This window comes from Salmo salar, chromosome ssa28 (genome assembly GCF_905237065.1).
Source record: "Salmo salar chromosome ssa28, Ssal_v3.1, whole genome shotgun sequence".
Taxonomy (NCBI): Eukaryota; Metazoa; Chordata; class Actinopteri; order Salmoniformes; family Salmonidae; genus Salmo; species Salmo salar.
In genome coordinates, this window is record NC_059469.1 from 38850892 (window position 1) to 38868317 (window position 17426).

Genomic DNA, 17426 nt, shown 5'->3' on the forward strand with positions numbered 1-17426 from the left:
GTAACTCATTCTAACCCTGCTGGCCAGGTAACTCATTCTAGCCCTACTGGCCAGGTAACTCATTCTAGCCCTACTGGCCAGGTAACTCATTCTAACCCTACTGGCCAGGTAACTCATTCTAGCCCTGCTGGCCAGGTGTGGTAACTCATTCTAGCCTCGTGGGGTAAGATTAAAATACTCTGGCTAGTCTGCTAGGGGGTTCAGCCCTTCCTAAAAGACGACACTAAACAGATTAAAATACCCTGGCTAGTCTGCTAGGGGTTCAGCCCTTCCTAAAAGACGACACTAAACAGATTAAAATACCCTGGCTAGTCTGCTAGGGGTTCAGCCCTTCCTAAAAGACGACACTAAACAGATTAAAATACCCTGGCTAGTCTGCTAGGGGTTCAGCCCCTTCCTAAAAGACGACACTAAACAGATTAAAATACCCTGGCTAGTCTGCTAGGGGTTCAGCCCTTCCTAAAAGACGACACTAAACAGATTAAAATACCCTGGCTAGTCTGCTAGGGGTTCAGCCCTTCCTAAAAGACGACACTAAACAGATTAAAATACCCTGGCTAGTCTGCTAGGGGTTCAGCCCTTCCTAAAAGACGACACTAAACAGATTAAAATACCCTGGCTAGTCTGCTAGGGGTTCAGCCCTTCCTAAAAGACGACACTAAACAGATTAAAATACCCTGGCTAGTCTGCTAGGGGTTCAGCCCTTCCTAAAAGACGACACTAAACAGATTAAAATACCCTGGCTAGTCTGCTAGGGGTTCAGCCCTTCCTAAAAGACGACACTAAACAGACAATTAAAATACCCTGGCTAGTCTGCTAGGGGTTCAGCCCTTCCTAAAAGACGACACTAAACAGATTAAAATACCCTGGCTAGTCTGCTAGGGGGTTCAGCCCTTCCTAAAAGACGACACTAAACAGATTAAAATACCCTGGCTAGTCTGCTAGGGGGTTCAGCCCTTCCTAAAAGACGACACTAAACAGATTAAAATACCCTGGCTAGTCTGCTAGGGGTTCAGCCCTTCCTAAAAGACGACACTAAACAGATTAAAATACCCTGGCTAGTCTGCTAGGGGTTCAGCCCTTCCTAAAAGACGACACTAAACAGATTAAAATACCCTGGCTAGTCTGCTAGGGGGTTCAGCCCTTCCTAAAAGACGACACTAAACAAACAGCTAGTTCCATAAGGGACACATCAGAGAATATGGAAGCTTTTCTGACTGTACGTAACTGAAAGACAGATAATTGTTACAAGCAGCACTAAGATATGACTGACAAACGTTTACATTATGAGCCAGAACGAGGCCGGCAGAGACCACAATGCACAGGGTGAAGGTTCTAAGGTTGAGAGCAGACAGACACCAGACGTACCATAAAGGTTGAGTTACTGCTGCTGACGAGTATTGTAAAGGACATACCCACATGCAAAGTTAAACAATTACATAAGATTTTGAAAATATCATTCTGGAGGCTGATAGGCAAGTTTCATTCATCCAAAGTAATGTATTGTGACTGACAATGTGGTCAAATCAAAATCAACTGTATTTTATTAAAGACGTTTTTTTTATTTTTTACATCAGCCGATGTCACAAAGTGTTTATACAGATAGCCAGCCTAAAATCCCAAACAGCAAGCAACGCAGATGTAGAAAGTACGGTGGCTTGGAAAAACTCCCTAGATGCCAGGAACCTAGTAAGAAACTTGAGAGGAACTAGGAACTGCTACTCACTCAAACCTCACAGCGGCATCAGCCAGGAAGCGCTTGTCAAACAGCCATCGGAAGAAAACATCCAGACTGAAATGAAGAAGGAAACAGTTGAGTTCTCGGAGTGATGGTTGATGATTGGATTAGAGACTCCATGACTGAGAATGGGATCATAAAGGGACAGTTTCCTGCACCCAGATTAAGGCTAGTGAACCCAGATTAAGGCTAGTGAACCCAGATTAAGGCTGGTGAACCCAGATTAAGGCTAGTGAACCCAGATTAAGGCTGGTGAACCCAGATTAAGGCTAGTGAACCCAGATTAAGGCTAGTGAACCCATATTTGTAAATCGCTCTGGATAAGAGCGTCTGCTAAATGATGTAAATGTAAAGGCTAGTGAACCCAGATTATGGCTAGTGAACCCAGATTAAGGCTAGTGATGGGCTCCATTGAGAGTGTCCGCCCTCAGATTGGAAGTTCGATCCCTAGCAGAGTCATACCAAAGACAATTAAAAAATATATATATACAGTTGAAGTCGGAAGTTTACATACACCTTAGCCAAATACATTTAAACTCAGTGTTTCACAATTCCTGACATTTAATCCTAGTAACAATTCCCTGTCTTAGGTCAGTTAGGATCACCACTTCATTTTAAGAATGTGAAATGTCAGAATAATAGTAGAGAGAACGATTTATTTCAGCTTTTATTTCTTTCATCACATTCCCAGTGGGTCAGAAGTTTACATACACTCAATTAGTATTTGGTAGCATTGCCTTTCAATTGTTTAACCTGGGTCAAACGTTTGGGGTAGCCTTCCACCAGCTTCCCACAATAAATTGGGTGAATTTTGGCCCATTCCTCCTGACAGAGCTGGTGTAACTGAGTCAGGTTTGTAGGCCTCCTTGCTTGCACACGCTTTTTCAGTTCTGCCCACAAATTTTCAATAGGATTGACTTTGTTGTCCTTAAGCCATTTTGCCACAACTTGGGGTCATTGCCCATTAGGAAAACCCGTTTGCAACCAAGCTTTAACTACCTGACTAATGTCTTGAGATGTTGCTTCAATATATCCACATCATTTTCCTCTCTCATGATGCCATCTATTTTGTTTAGTGCACCAATCCCTCCTGCAGCAAAGCACCCCCACAACATGATGCTGCCACCCCTGTGCTTCACAGTTGGGATCGTGTTCTTCGGCTTGCAAGCCTCCCCCTTTTCCTCCAAACATAACGATGGTCATTATAGCCAATCAGTTCTATTTTTGTTGATTCCTCCAGCAACTTCACAAGGTCCTTTGCCGTTGTTCTGGGATTGATTTGCACTTTTCGTACCAAAGTACGTTCATCTCTAGGAGACAGAACGCACCTCCTTCCTGAGCAGTATGACGGCTGCGTGGTCCCACGGTGTTTATACTTGCGTACTATTGTTTGTACAGATGAACGTGGTACCTTCAGGCATTTGGAAATTGCTCCCAATTATGAACCAGACTTGTGGAGGTCTACAATTTTTTTTCTGAGGTCTTAGTTGATTTCTTTTGATTTTCCCATGATGTCAAGCAAAGAGGCACTGAGTTTGAAGGTAGGCCTTGAAATACATCCACAGGTACACCTCCAATTGACTCAAATTATGTCAATTAGCCTATCAGAAGCTTCTAAAGCCATGACATCATTTTCTGGAATTTTCCAAGCTGTTTAAAGGCACAGTCAACTTAGTGTATGTAAACTTCTGACCCACTGGAATTGTGATACAGTGAATTATAATGAAATTATGTCTGTAAACAATTGTTGGAAAAATTACTTGTGTCATGCACAAAGTAGATGTCCTAACCGACTTGCCAAAACTATAGTTGGTTAACAAGAAATTTGTGGAGTGGTTGAAAAACGAGTTTTAATGACTCCAACCTAAGTGTATGTAAACGTCCTACACACACACACACACACACACACACACACACACACACAGTGGGGAGAACAAGTATTTGATACACTGCCGATTTTGCAGGTTTTCCTACTTCCAAAGCATGTAGAGGTCTGTAATTCTTATCAGAGGTACACTTCAACTGTGAGAGACGGAATCTAAAACAACAATCCAGAAAATCACATTGTATGATTTTTAAGTAATTAATTTGCATTTTATTGCATGACATAAGTATTTGATACATCAGAAAAGCAGAACTTAATATTTGGTACAGAAACCTTTGTTTGCAATTACAGAGATCATACGTTTCCTGTAGTTCTTGACCAGGTTTGCACACACTGCAGCAGGGCCCACTCCTCCATACAGACCTTCTCCAGATCCTTCAGGTTTCGGGGCTGTCGCTGGGCAATACGGACTTTCAGCTCCCTCCAAAGATTTTCTATTGGGTTCAGGTCTGGAGACTGGCTAGGCCACTCCAGGACCTTGAGATGCTTCTTACGGAACCACTCCTTAGTTTCCCTGGCTGTGTGTTTCGGGTCGTTGTCATGCTGGAAGACCCAGGCACGACCCATCTTCAATGCTCTTACTGAGGGAAGGAGGTTGTTGGCCAAGATCTCGCGATGCATGGCCTCATCCATCCTCCCCTCAATACGGTGCAGTCGTCCTGTCCTCTTTGCAGAAAAGCATCCCCAAAGAATGATGTTTCCACCTCCATGCTTCATGGTTGGGATGGTGTTCTTGGGGTTGTACTCCTCCTTCTTCCTCCAGACACGGCGAGTGGAGTTTAGACCAAAAAGCTCTATTTTTGTCTCATCAGACCACATGACCTTCTCCCATTCCACCTCTGGATCATCCAGATGGTCATTGGCAAACTTCAGACGGGCCTGGACATGCGCTGGCTTGAGCAGGGGGACCTGGCGTGCGCATGATTTTAATCCATGACGGCGTAGTGTGTTACTAATGGTTTTCTTTGAGACTGTGGTCCCAGCTCTCTTCAGGTCATTGACCAGGTCCTGCCGTGTAGTTCTGGGCTGATCCCTCACCTTCCTCATGATCATTGATGCCCCACGAGGTGAGATCTTGCATGGAGGCCCAGACCGAGGGTGATTGACCGTCATCTTGAACTTCTTCCATTTTCTAATAATTGCGCCAACAGTTGTTACCTTCTCACCAAGCTGCTTGCCTATTGTCCTGTAGCCCATCCCAGCCTTGTGCAGGTCTACAATTTTATCCCTGATGTCCTTACACAGCTCTCTGGTCTTGGCCATTGTGGAGAGGATGGAGTCTGTTTATTTGAGTGTGTGGACAGGTGTCTTTTATACAGGTAACGAGTTCAAACAGGTAATGAGTGGAGAACAGGAGGGCTTCTTAAAGAAAAACTAACAGGTCTGTGAGAGCCGGAATTCTTACTGGTTGGTAGGTGATCAAATACTTATGTCATGCAATAAAATGCAAATTAATTACTTAAAAATCATACAATGTGATTTTCTGGATTGTTGTTTTAGATTCCGTCTCTCACAGTTGAAGTGTACCTCTGATAAGAATTACAGACCTCTACATGCTTTGGAAGTAGGGAAACCTGCAAAATCGGCAGTGTATCAAATACTTGTTCTCCCCACTGTGTGATTATTAATTCTACATTTAATAAAAACTGTTGCACCTACAAACTCATTCAGTCCAAATAGATCTAAATGTAATGGTCACATTACGGACTCTGTAGCCTCGTTTTAATACGACGGCTAGAATTTAAGCAAGGTTTGGGCAAAAAATGTGTCTGACGACCCTGACGCTAACGACCCTGACGCTAACGACCCTGACGCTAACGACCCTGTCCAAAATCCGTTATAGTGGTTCTCGGTAAGGGCTGGACGGATCATGACGAGAGGCGGGGGAGTGTGTTGTGTACCTCCAATCAAGTTGATTTCCCAATTTAACATTTTCATGGACAATAATGAAGACATGTAGTACCTGCTGAGTCCTAGAGAGGGCAGCAGTAAGACCATGAAGATGAGGAAGGTGTAACATTTATGCATCGTGGTCCTGTTCTCTCCAGACCTGTTAGAATACATGGAAAGTCAAAACAATCAACATTGAGAAATACAAAATACAAGAGCTATCCGCTCTAGCAGGTTAGCCAGGTCCCAGATCAGTTTGTGCTCTGTTTTTGCCAACTCCTACATAGTGAGAAACAGATCTGGGACCAGACGTGTTTAGATACACAGTAAAAAAAAAAGATCAACATTACTACGTGTGTGTGAGTGGTACCGTGTCCAGTGGGCCTCGAAGAAGGCAGAGTAGTATACGATGGTGGGTAGCAGGGCTGAGAAGGCCCACAGCAGCAGGGTGGGGAAGAACTGAGTCACGATGGGGTTCTGGAGGAGGAGAGGAAGAGGGAGGAGGAGGAGGAAGAGGGAGGAGGAAGAAGAGGGAGGAGGAAGAAGAAGAGGGAGGAGGAGGAAGAGGGAGGAGGAGGAAGAGGGAGGAGAGGAAGGAAGAGGGAGGAGAGGAAGGAAGAGGGAGGAGAGGAAGGAAGAGGGAGGAGAGGGAGGAGAGGAAGAGGGAGAGGAAGGAAGAGGAGGAGGACGAGGATGAGGAGGAGGATGAGAAGAGAAGGAGAGGTAGAAGGGAGAAATTGCAGATCAAGGTTAACAGATAAGGTTAGGAAAAGCACACAGATGAATGCCCTTTTCCCACTATAGTGTCAACCAAACCGTACTCTGCTGGCTTTGATAGTTCCAGCACAGTTACGGTGGTTGTCTAACCAGGCCAGTGCAGTACAGCTTGGCTTGAAAAGGGTCAAACTGAGGCTGCCTCCCAAATAGGACTTTATTTCTTTATATAGTGCACTAAATAGGGTGCCAGAATAGGGAATAGGGTGCCATTTGGGACGCACACTGACGGTCGACCTCCTGAGCTTCACTAAGAGAGGTCAAAGGTGACTCACGTTGAGGTACTCGACAGGCTTGGTGACGTTGAACTTGTCCATGGTGGAGATGATGATGGCAGGGGTTGTGAGGAAGAAGAGGAGGAGGAAGAGGATACAGTTGATGATGAAGCATCTCAGCCACCAGGGGAACCCTCCTACTGACAGATGCTCCCTGGGAGAAACAAGGAGAGGACAGGTCAATCAATCAATCAATCAATCACCAGGGGAACCCAGATGCTCCCTAGGAGAAATATGAAGAGGACAGGTCAATCAATCAATCCAAGAATAGAACTTTGCTGTCTGTATGTTGGGCCAGGCGTTTTGGTTGGGTTTGGTTGGGCCAGGTGTTTTGGTTGGGTTTGGTTGGGCCAGGTGTTTTGGTTGGGTTTGGTTGGGCCAGGTATTTGGTTGGGCCAGGTGGTTTGGTTGGGCCAGGTGTTTTGGTTGGGTTTGGTTGGGCCAGTTCATTTGGTTGGGCCAGGTATTTTGTTTGGGCCAGGTGTTTTGGTTGGGTTTGGTTGGGCCAGGCGTCTTGGTTGGGTTTGGTTGGGCCAGGTGGTTTGGTTGGGACAGGTGTTTTGGTTGGGTTTGGTTGGGCCAGTTCATTTGGTTGGGCCAGGTGTTTTGGTTGGGTTTGTTGGGCCAGGTGGTTTGGTTGGGTTTGGTTGGGCCAGGTGGTTTGGTTGGGCCAGGCGTTTTGGTTGGGTTTGGTTGGGCCAGGTAGTTTGGTTGGGCCAGGCGTTTTGGTTGGGTATGGTTGGGCCAGGTGTTTTGGTTGGGTATGGTTGGGCCAGGTGTTTTGGTTGGGCCAGGCGTTTTGGTTGGGTTTGGTTGGGCCAGGTGTTTTGGTTGGGCCAGGCGTTTTGGTTGGGTTTGGTTGGGCCAGGTGGTTTGGTTGGGCCAGGCGTTTTGGTTGGGTTTGGTTGGGCCAGGTGTTTTGGTTGGGCCAGGCGTTTTGGTTGGGTTTGGTTGGGCCAGGTGGTTTGGTTGGGCCAGGCATTTTGGTTGGGTTTGTTGGGCCAGGTGTTTTGGTTGGGCCAGGTGATTGGTTGGGTTTGTTGGGGCCAGGTGGTTTGGTTGGGCCAGGCATTTTGGTTGGGTTTGTTGGGCCAGGTGTTTTCGTTGGGCCAGGCGTTTTGGTTGGGTTTGGTTGGGCCAGGTAGTTTGGTTGGGTTTTTCTACCCTGCATTATCATCATTCGACCTCGAGGCTGAAAAAGCACCTTCTCTCATCACGTGTCAATTAATACCATGATCACCTAACGCAGGGAGCCGCAGTGTCTCGTGGGTCTGCGTCCCCCCCCAGCGAGAAAACATTTTAGTGGCATCCGTCATGAAAGCAAAGACAAAAGTTTTAACGTTCATTTCCTGTAATTATACACATTTTGTCATAGGTTTGAGGCAAATGTTTGCAGTTTTTAATAAGATAACTGACGAGTGACTGCTGATGCATAGTTACTATTATCATGTAAATTGGTCCCCAGGCCTACAAAAGTGGGGGCAGCAGGCCTCCAGTTGCCCATCTAACTGAATTATCCAATTTAGTCTCAAATAAATTTAAAAAGGAATGACATAAAACTAAAATGTTTGCCAACACTTATTCTCAGCCTACGGTTTCGCCTGATGCGTCAAACTATTAGCCGGGGACATTATCAACATAAACCTTTAACTTACTCGTGGTCTTTTATCAACATTATATGGGAATAATAGGCATTTTATCTGCGAAAATGTAGTCTATTTCTGAACGAAGTAACCCTTTTCATTTCGCTATAGAAATACATGTAAAAACATAAATGCTGAGGATGTGGCTTTCACAAGCGCCAACATCCCTCTGGAAAAAGTTGACAATCCCAAAATACGCGCATTCATTAACACACATTAAAAAAACGGTTAAAACCATCTCCATAATAACAGACAAATCCACTGACACACAAGACCAATGTGTTCTTCTTATGTTGTAGGACAGCTAGGTGAAGACATTGTTCTGGCTGACAGTGTGTTGACAGCTAGGTGAAGACATTGTTCTGGCTGACACAGTGTGTTGACTGCTAGGTGAAGACATTGTTCTGGCTGACAGTGTGTTGACAGCTAGGTGAAGACATTGTTCTGGCTGACACAGTGTGTTGACAGCTAGGTGAAGACATTGTTCTGGCTAACACAGTGTGTTGACAGCTAGGTGAAGACATTGTTCTGGCTGACACCGTGTGTTGACAGCTAGGTGAAGACATTGTTCTGGCTGACAGTGTGTTGACAGCTAGGTGAAGACATTGTTCTGGCTGACACAGTGTGTTGACAGCTAGGTGAAGACATTGTTCTGGCTGACACCGTGTGTTGACAGCTAGGTGAAGACATTGTTCTGGCTAACACAGTGTGTTGACAGCTAGGTGAAGACATTGTTCTGGCTGACAGTGTGTTGACAGCTAGGTGAAGACATTAGAAGTTGTTCTGACTGACACAGTGTGTTGACAGCTAGGTGAAGACATTGTTCTGGCTGACAGTGTGTTGACAGCTAGGTGAAGACATTGTTCTGGCTGACACAGTGTGTTGACAGCTAGGTGAAGACATTGTTCTGGCTGACAGTGTGTTGACAGCTAGGTGAAGACATTGTTCTGGCTGACACAGTGTGTTGACAGCTAGGTGAAGACATTGTTCTGGCTGACAGTGTGTTGACAGCTAGGTGAAGACGTTAGAAGTTGTTCTGGCTGACACAGTGTGTTGACAGCTAGGTGAAGACATTGTTCTGGCTGACACAGTGTGTTGACAGCTAGGTGAAGACATTGTTCTGGCTGACAGTGTGTTGACTGCTAGGTGAAGACATTGTTCTGGCTGACAGTGTGTTGACAGCTAGGTGAAGACATTGTTCTGGCTGACAGTGTGTTGACTGCTAGGTGAAGACATTGTTCTGGCTGACACAGTGTGTTGACTGCTAGGTGAAGACATTGTTCTGGCTGACACAGTGTGTTGACAGCTAGGTGAAGACATTGTTCTGGCTGACACAGTGTGTTGACAGCTAGGTGAAGACATTGTTCTGGCTGACAGTGTGTTGACAGCTAGGTGAAGACATTGTTCTGGCTGACACAGTGTGTTGACAGCTAGGTGAAGACATTGTTCTGGCTGACACAGTGTGTTGACAGCTAGGTGAAGACATTGTTCTGGCTAACACAGTGTGTTGACAGCTAGGTGAAGACATTGTTCTGGCTGACACAGTGTGTTGACAGCTAGGTGAAGACATTGTTCTGGCTGACAGTGTGTTGACAGCTAGGTGAAGACATTGTTCTGGCTGACAGTGTGTTGACAGCTAGGTGAAGACATTGTTCTGGCTGACACAGTGTGTTGACAGCTAGGTGAAGACATTGTTCTGGCTGACACAGTGTGTTGACAGCTAGGTGAAGACATTGTTCTGGCTGACAGTGTGTTGACAGCTAGGTGAAGACATTGTTCTGGCTGACAGTGTGTTGACAGCTAGGTGAAGACATTGTTCTGGCTGACACAGTGTGTTGACAGCTAGGTGAAGACATTGTTCTGGCTAACACAGTGTGTTGACAGCTAGGTGAAGACATTGTTCTGGCTGACACAGTGTGTTGACAGCTAGGTGAAGACATTGTTCTGGCTGACAGTGTGTTGACAGCTAGGTGAAGACATTGTTCTGGCTGACAGTGTGTTGACAGCTAGGTGAAGACATTGTTCTGGCTAACACAGTGTGTTGACAGCTAGGTGAAGACATTGTTCTGGCTGACACAGTGTGTTGACAGCTAGGTGAAGACATTGTTCTGGCTGACAGTGTGTTGACAGCTAGGTGAAGACATTGTTCTGGCTGACACAGTGTGTTGACAGCTAGGTGAAGACATTGTTCTGGCTGACACAGTGTGTTGACAGCTAGGTGAAGAGATTGTTCTGGCTGACACAGTGTGTTGACAGCTAGGTGAAGACATTGTTCTGGCTAACACAGTGTGTTGACAGCTAGGTGAAGACGTTAGAAGTTGTTCTGGCTGACACAGTGTGTTGACAGCTAGGTGAAGACATTGTTCTGGCTAACACAGTGTGTTGACAGCTAGGTGAAGACATTGTTCTGGCTGACAGTGTGTTGACAGCTAGGTGAAGACGTTAGAAGTTGTTCTGGCTAACACAGTGTGTTGACAGCTAGGTGAAGACATTGTTCTGGCTGACACCGTGTGTTGACAGCTAGGTGAAGACATTGTTCTGGCTGACACAGTGTGTTGACAGCTAGGTGAAGACATTGTTCTGGCTGACACAGTGTGTTGACAGCTAGGTGAAGACATTGTTCTGGCTGACACAGTGTGTTGACAGCTAGGTGAAGACATTGTTCTGGCTGACACAGTGTGTTGACAGCTAGGTGAAGACATTAAAAGTTGTTCTGGCTGACACCGTGTGTTGACAGCTAGGTGAAGACATTGTTCTGGCTGACAGTGTGTTGACAGCTAGGTGAAGACATTGTTCTGGCTGACACAGTGTGTTGACAGCTAGGTGAAGACATTGTTCTGGCTGACACAGTGTGTTGACAGCTAGGTGAAGACATTGTTCTGGCTGACAGTGTGTTGACAGCTAGGTGAAGACATTGTTCTGGCTGACACAGTGTGTTGACAGCTAGGTGAAGACATTGTTCTGGCTGACACAGTGTGTTGACAGCTAGGTGAAGACATTGTTCTGGCTGACACAGTGTGTTGACAGCTAGGTGAAGACATTGTTCTGGCTGACACAGTGTGTTGACAGCTAGGTGAAGACATTAGAAGTTGTTCTGGCTGACACAGTGTGTTGACAGCTAGGTGAAGACATTGTTCTGGCTGACACAGTGTGTTGACAGCTAGGTGAAGACATTGTTCTGGCTGACACAGTGTGTTGACAGCTAGGTGAAGACATTGTTCTGGCTGACACAGTGTGTTGACAGCTAGGTGAAGACATTGTTCTGGCTGACACAGTGTGTTGACAGCTAGGTGAAGACATTGTTCTGGCTGACAGTGTGTTGACAGCTAGGTGAAGACATTGTTCTGGCTGACTGTGTGTTGACAGACAGTGAACTTTTCAACGGTGTCAGAATATCATTCCGGGGTTTTGTGGAGGCAGAGAAACGTATCTCTCCAAATACTGCGATCTTTAGAGTTGGAGAAGTTGTTGGGTTGTTATTTCTAGCTATTTATGTTCTGAAAATAAAATAGTATACAGTCGTGGCCAAAGGTTTTGAGAATGACAGAAATATTAATTTTCACAAAGTCTGCTGCCTCAGTTTGTATGATGGCAATTTGCATATACTCCAGAATGTTATGAAGAGAGATCAGATGAATTGCAATTTATTGCAAAGTCCCTCATTGCCATGCAAATGAACTGAATCCCCCAAAAAGATTTCCACTGTATTTCAGCCCTGCCACAAAAGGACCAGCTGACATCATGTCAGTGATTCTCTCGTTAACACAGGTGTGAGTGTTGACGAGGACAAGGCTGGAGATCACTCTGTCATGCTGATTGAGTTCAAATAACAGACTGGAAGCTTCAAAAGGAGGGTGGTGCCTGGAATCATTGTTCTTCCTCTGTCAACCATGGTTACCTGCAAGGAAACACGTGCCGTCATCATTGCTTTGCACAAAAAGGGCTTAACAGGCAAGGATATTGCTGCCAGTAAGATTGCACGTAAATCAACCATTTATCGGATCATCAAGAACTTCAAGGAGAGCTGTTCAATTGTTGTGAAGAAGGCTTCAGGGCGCCCAAGAAAGTCCAGCAAGCGCCAGGACCGTCTCCCCTAAAGTTGATTCAGCTGAGGGATCGGGGCACCACCAGTACAGAGCTTGCTCAGGAATGGCAGCAGGCAGGTGTGAGTGCATCTGCACGCACAGTGAGGCAAAGACTTTTGGAGGATGGCCTGGTGTCAAGAAGGGCAGCAAAGAAGCCACTTCTCTCCAGGAAAAACATCAGGGACAGACTGATTTTCTGCAAAAGGTACAGGGATTGGACTGCTGAGGACTGGGGTAAAGTCATTTTCTCTGATGAATCCCCTTTCCGATTGTTTGGGGCATCCGGAAAAAAGCTTGTCCGGAGAAGACAAGGTGAGCGCAACCATCAGTCCTGTGTCATGCCAACAGTAAAGCATCCTGAGACCATTCATGTGTGAGGTTGCTTCTCAGTCAAGGGAGTGGGCCCACTCACAGTTTTGCCTAAGAACACAGCCATGAATAAAGAATGGTACCAACACATCCTCCGAGAGCAACTTCTCCCAACCATCCAGGAACAGTTTAGTGACGAACAATGTCTTTTCCAGCATGATGGAGCACTTTGCCATAAGGCAAAAGTGATAACTAAGTGGCTCGGGGAACAAAACATCGATATTTTGGGTCCATGGCCAGGAAACTCCCCAGACCTTAATCCCATTGAGAACTTGTGGTCAATCCTCAAGAGGCGGGTGGACAAACGAAAACCCACAAATTCTGACAAACTCCATGCATTGATTATGCAAGAATGGGCTGCCATCAGTCAGGATGTGGCCCAGAAGTTAATTGACAGCATGCCAGGGAGGATTGCAGAGGTCTTGAAAAAGAAGGGTCAACACTACAAATATTGACTCTATTTGCATCAACTTCATGTAATTGTCAATAAAAGCCTTTGACACTTATGAAATGCTTGTAATTATACTTCAGTATTCCATAGTAACATCTGACCACATCTACCATTCAAAACTTAAGACACACCTGCTCATTCAAGGGGTTTTCATTATTTTTACTATTTTCTACATCCCCACATCAACACTATGAATTAACACATATGGAATCATGTAGTAACTCAAAAAGTGTGAAATAAATATTTATATTTGAGATTCTTCAAAGTAGCCACCCTTTGCCTTGATGACAGCTTTGCACACTCTTGGAATTCTCTCAACCAGCTTCATGACGTCGTCACCTGGAATGCTTTTCCAATAACTCCCATTGTTAGGGCGGACACATGAGCATCTCGTCATTATACAGTGCCTTCGGAAAGCATTCAGACCACTTGACTTTTTCCACATTTTGTTACATTACAGCATTATTCTAAACTGTATTATATTGTTTTTTTCTCATCATTCAACACACAATACCCCATAATGACAAAGCTAAAACAGGCTTAGAATTTTTGCAAAGTTATATAAAAAACAATCACATTTACATAAGTATTCAGACCCTTTACTCAGTACTTTGTTGAAGCAGCTTTGGCAGCGATTACAGACTCGAGTCTTCTTGGGTATGACGCTACAAGCTTGGCACACCTGTATTTGGGGAGTTTCTCCCATTCTTCTCTGCAGATCCTCTCAAGCTCTGTCAGGTTGGATTGGGAGCGTTGCTGCACAGTCATTTTCAGGTTTCTCCAGAGATGTTCGATCGGGTTGTCATGCGCCTTTTACTGAGGAGTGGCCACTCTACCATGAAGGCCTGATTGGTGGAGTGTCCTTCTGGAAGGTTCTCCCATCTCCACAGAGGAACTCTGGAGCTCTGTCAGGGTGACCATCAGGTTCTTGGTCACCTCCCTGACCAAGGCCCTTCTCCCCCGATTGCTCAGTTTGGCCGGGCGGCCAGCGCTAGGAAGAGTCTTGGTGCTTCCAAACATCTATCATTTAAGAATGATGGAGGCCACTGTGTTCTTGGGGACCTTCAATGCTGCAGAAATGTTTTAGTACCCTTCCCCAGATCTGTGCCTCAACACAATCCTGTCTCGGAGCTCTACGGACAATTCCTTCGACCTCATAGCTTGGTTTTTGCTCTGACATGCACTGTCAACTGTGGGACCTTTGTATAGACAGGTGTGTGCCTTTCCAAATCATGTCCAATCAACTGATTGACGTGGACTCCAATCAAGTTTTAGAAACAACTCAAGGATGATCAATGGGAACAGGATGCACCTGAGATCAATTTTGAGTCTCATAGCAAAGGGTCTGAATACTTATGTAAATAATGTATTTCTGTATTTAATGTTTGTATACATTTGCAAAAATGTCTAAAAACCTGTTTTCCCTTTGACATTATGGGATATTGTGTGTAGATTGATGAGGAATTGTTTTTAAATTTAATAAATCTTAGAATAAGGCTGTAATGTGACAAAATGTTGAAAAAGTCAAAAAAGGTCTGAATACTTTCCGAATGCCCTGTATAAACAGATCTCTGGTGTAAATGAGAAGGTGCACACAGCACAGAAGGAGACGAAGACCAAAAAGACAACATGAGAACAAGCGGACATAAAAGCTCAGAAAAACTAAAAACTATTCTTGCAAAAAAAAACAAAAAAAAAGCCTTTGGGAAAATCATATTCAATTTGATATATCGCCCAACAATACTTCACATATATACAGGACTGAGCCTGACACCAAGTGATGGTGCCAGATGCGTACAGCCTCAGCGGCGAGGTAATTTGATACTGGCATTCAGCAGTTGGATAAGCATCTAGAGAGGGGGGGAGAAAGACGGTTTCTCTAAAGTGGATGGAAATTGAATTACCCCCAAGCTCTTAGATACTTAGGAGGTGATTCTCTACATGTATCAAAGTCAAATAGATTCCCACAGGTTTACTATTGACATCTGGCATAGGTGATGTCATCCTGACACACTCGCTGAGTTAAGATAACTGATGTTCCAACCGGAACACAGTCTGGTGGTGACATCATAAGACACTCCACAGTCTGGTGGTGACATCATAACACACTCTACTGTCTGGTGGTGACATCATAACACACTCTACTGTCTGGTGGTGACATCATAACACACTCTACTGTCTGGTGGTGACATCATAACACACTCTACTGTCTGGTGGTGACATCATAACACACTCTACTGTCTGGTGGTGACATCATAACACACTCTACTGTCTGGTGGTGACATCATAACACACTCTACTGTCTGGTGGTGACATCATAACACACTCTACTGTCTGGTGGTGACATCATAACACACTCCACAGTCTGGTGGTGACATCATAACACACTCCACAGTCTGGTGGTGACATCATAACACACTCCACAGTCTGGTGGTGACATCATAACACACTCTACTGTCTGGTGGTGACATCATAACACACTCTACTGTCTGGCGGTGACATCATAACACACTCCAGTCCGGATGTCTGGCGGTGACATCATAACACACTCTACTGTCTGGTGGTGACATCATAACACACTCCATCTGTGTCTGGCGGTGACATCATAACACACTCCACTGTCTGGTGGTGACATCATAACACACTCTACTGTCTGGTGGTGACATAACACACTCTACTGTCTGGCGGTGACATCATAACACACTCCAGTCTGGATGTCTGGCGGTGACATCATAACACACTCCAGTCTGGATGTCTGGCGGTGACATCATAACACACTCCAGTCTGGATGTCTGGCGGTGACATCATAACACACTCCAGTCTGGATGTGACCCACTGTACTCCCCAGAGAGGAAACTGAGTACATTAATCTGTGCTGTGATCTGTATTTGTTGTGGATCCCCATTAGTTCCTGCCAAGGCAGCAGCTACTCTACCTGGGGTTTATTATGGATCCCCGTTAGTTCCTGCCAAGGCAGCAGCTACTCTTCCTGGGGTTTATTATGGATCCCCATTAGTTCCTGCCAAGGCAGCAGCTACTCTTCCTGGGGTTTATTATGGATCCCCATTAGTTCCTGTCAAGGCAGCAGCTACTCTTCCTGGGGTTTATTATGGATCCCCATTAGTTCCTGCCAAGGCAGCAGCTACTCTTCCTGGGGTTTATTATGGATCCCCATTAGTTCCTGCCAAGGCAGCAGCTACTCTTCCTGGGGTTTATTATGGATCCCCATTAGTTCCTGCCAAGGCAGCAGCTACTCTTCCTGGGGTTTATTATGGATCCCCATTAGTTCCTGCCAAGGCAGCAGCTACTCTTCCTGGGGTTTATTATGGATCCCCGTTAGTTCCTGCCAAGGCAGCAGCTACTCTTCCTGGGGTTTATTATGGATCCCCGTTAGTTCCTGCCAAGGCAGCAGCTACTCTTCCTGGGGTTTATTATGGATCCCCGTTAGTTCCTGCCAAGGCAGCAGCTACTCTTCCTGGGGTTTATTATGGATCCCCGTTAGTTCCTGCCAAGGCAGCAGCTACTCTTCCTGGGGTTTATTATGGATCCCCATTAGTTCCTGCCAAGGCAGCAGCTACTCTTCCTGGGGGTTTATTATGGATCCCCTTTAGTTCCTGCCAAGGCAGTTATAGAATTTAAAAAAAACACTACAATACAGGCCACTCCACCACTAATCTACAATACAAAATCCATGTGTACGTGTGTCTATAGTGTGTATGTTAACGTGTGTGTGTCTGTGCCTGTGTTTGTGTCTCTTCACAGTCCCCTCTGTTCAATAGGGTGTATTTTAAAATCAAATTTTACTGCGTGCATGAGTCATGGAACTCAGCCGTGCTGCCCTGTTCTGATCCAGCCGCGCTGCCCTGTTCTGATCCAGCCGCGCTGCCCTGTTCTGATCCAGCCGCGCTGCCCTGTTCTGATCCAGCCGCGCTGCCCTGTTCTGAGCCAGCCGCGCTGCCCTGTTCTGAGCCAGCCGCGCTGCCCTGTTCTGAGCCAGCCGCGCTGCCCTGTTCTGAGCCAGCCGCGCTGCCCTGTTCTGAGCCAGCCGCGCTGCCCTGTTCTGATCCAGCCGCGCTGCCCTGTTCTGAGCCAGCCGTGCTGCCCTGTTCTGAGCCAATTGCAATTTTCCTAAGTCCCTCTTTGTGGCACCTGACCACACAACTGAACAGTAGTCCAGGTGCGACAAAACTAGGGCCTGTGGGACCTGCCTTGTTGATAGTGTTGTTAAGAAGGTAGAAACTAGGGCCTGTAGGACCTGCCTTGTTGATAGTGTTGTTAAGAAGGTAGAAACTAGGGCCTGTAGGACCTGCCTTGTT

The 17426-nt window shown here is 45.8% G+C and overlaps 1 protein-coding gene across 4 annotated transcripts in view; it reads right to left on the minus strand.

The window, feature by feature from the left end:
* LOC106589956 (CSC1-like protein 2) overlaps positions 1-17426 on the minus strand; it is a 123961-nt gene that overhangs the window by 20576 nt on the left and 85959 nt on the right. For all 4 annotated transcript variants that reach the window (XM_045710179.1, XM_045710178.1, XM_045710180.1 and 1 more), the window contains 4 exons: positions 6563-6716; positions 5884-5990; positions 5587-5673; positions 1727-1792 (listed from right to left, as the gene is read on the minus strand). In XM_045710179.1, the coding sequence (XP_045566135.1) occupies positions 1727-1792; positions 5587-5673; positions 5884-5990; positions 6563-6716 (414 nt within the window). The remainder of the gene's footprint in view (positions 1-1726; positions 1793-5586; positions 5674-5883; positions 5991-6562; positions 6717-17426) is intronic.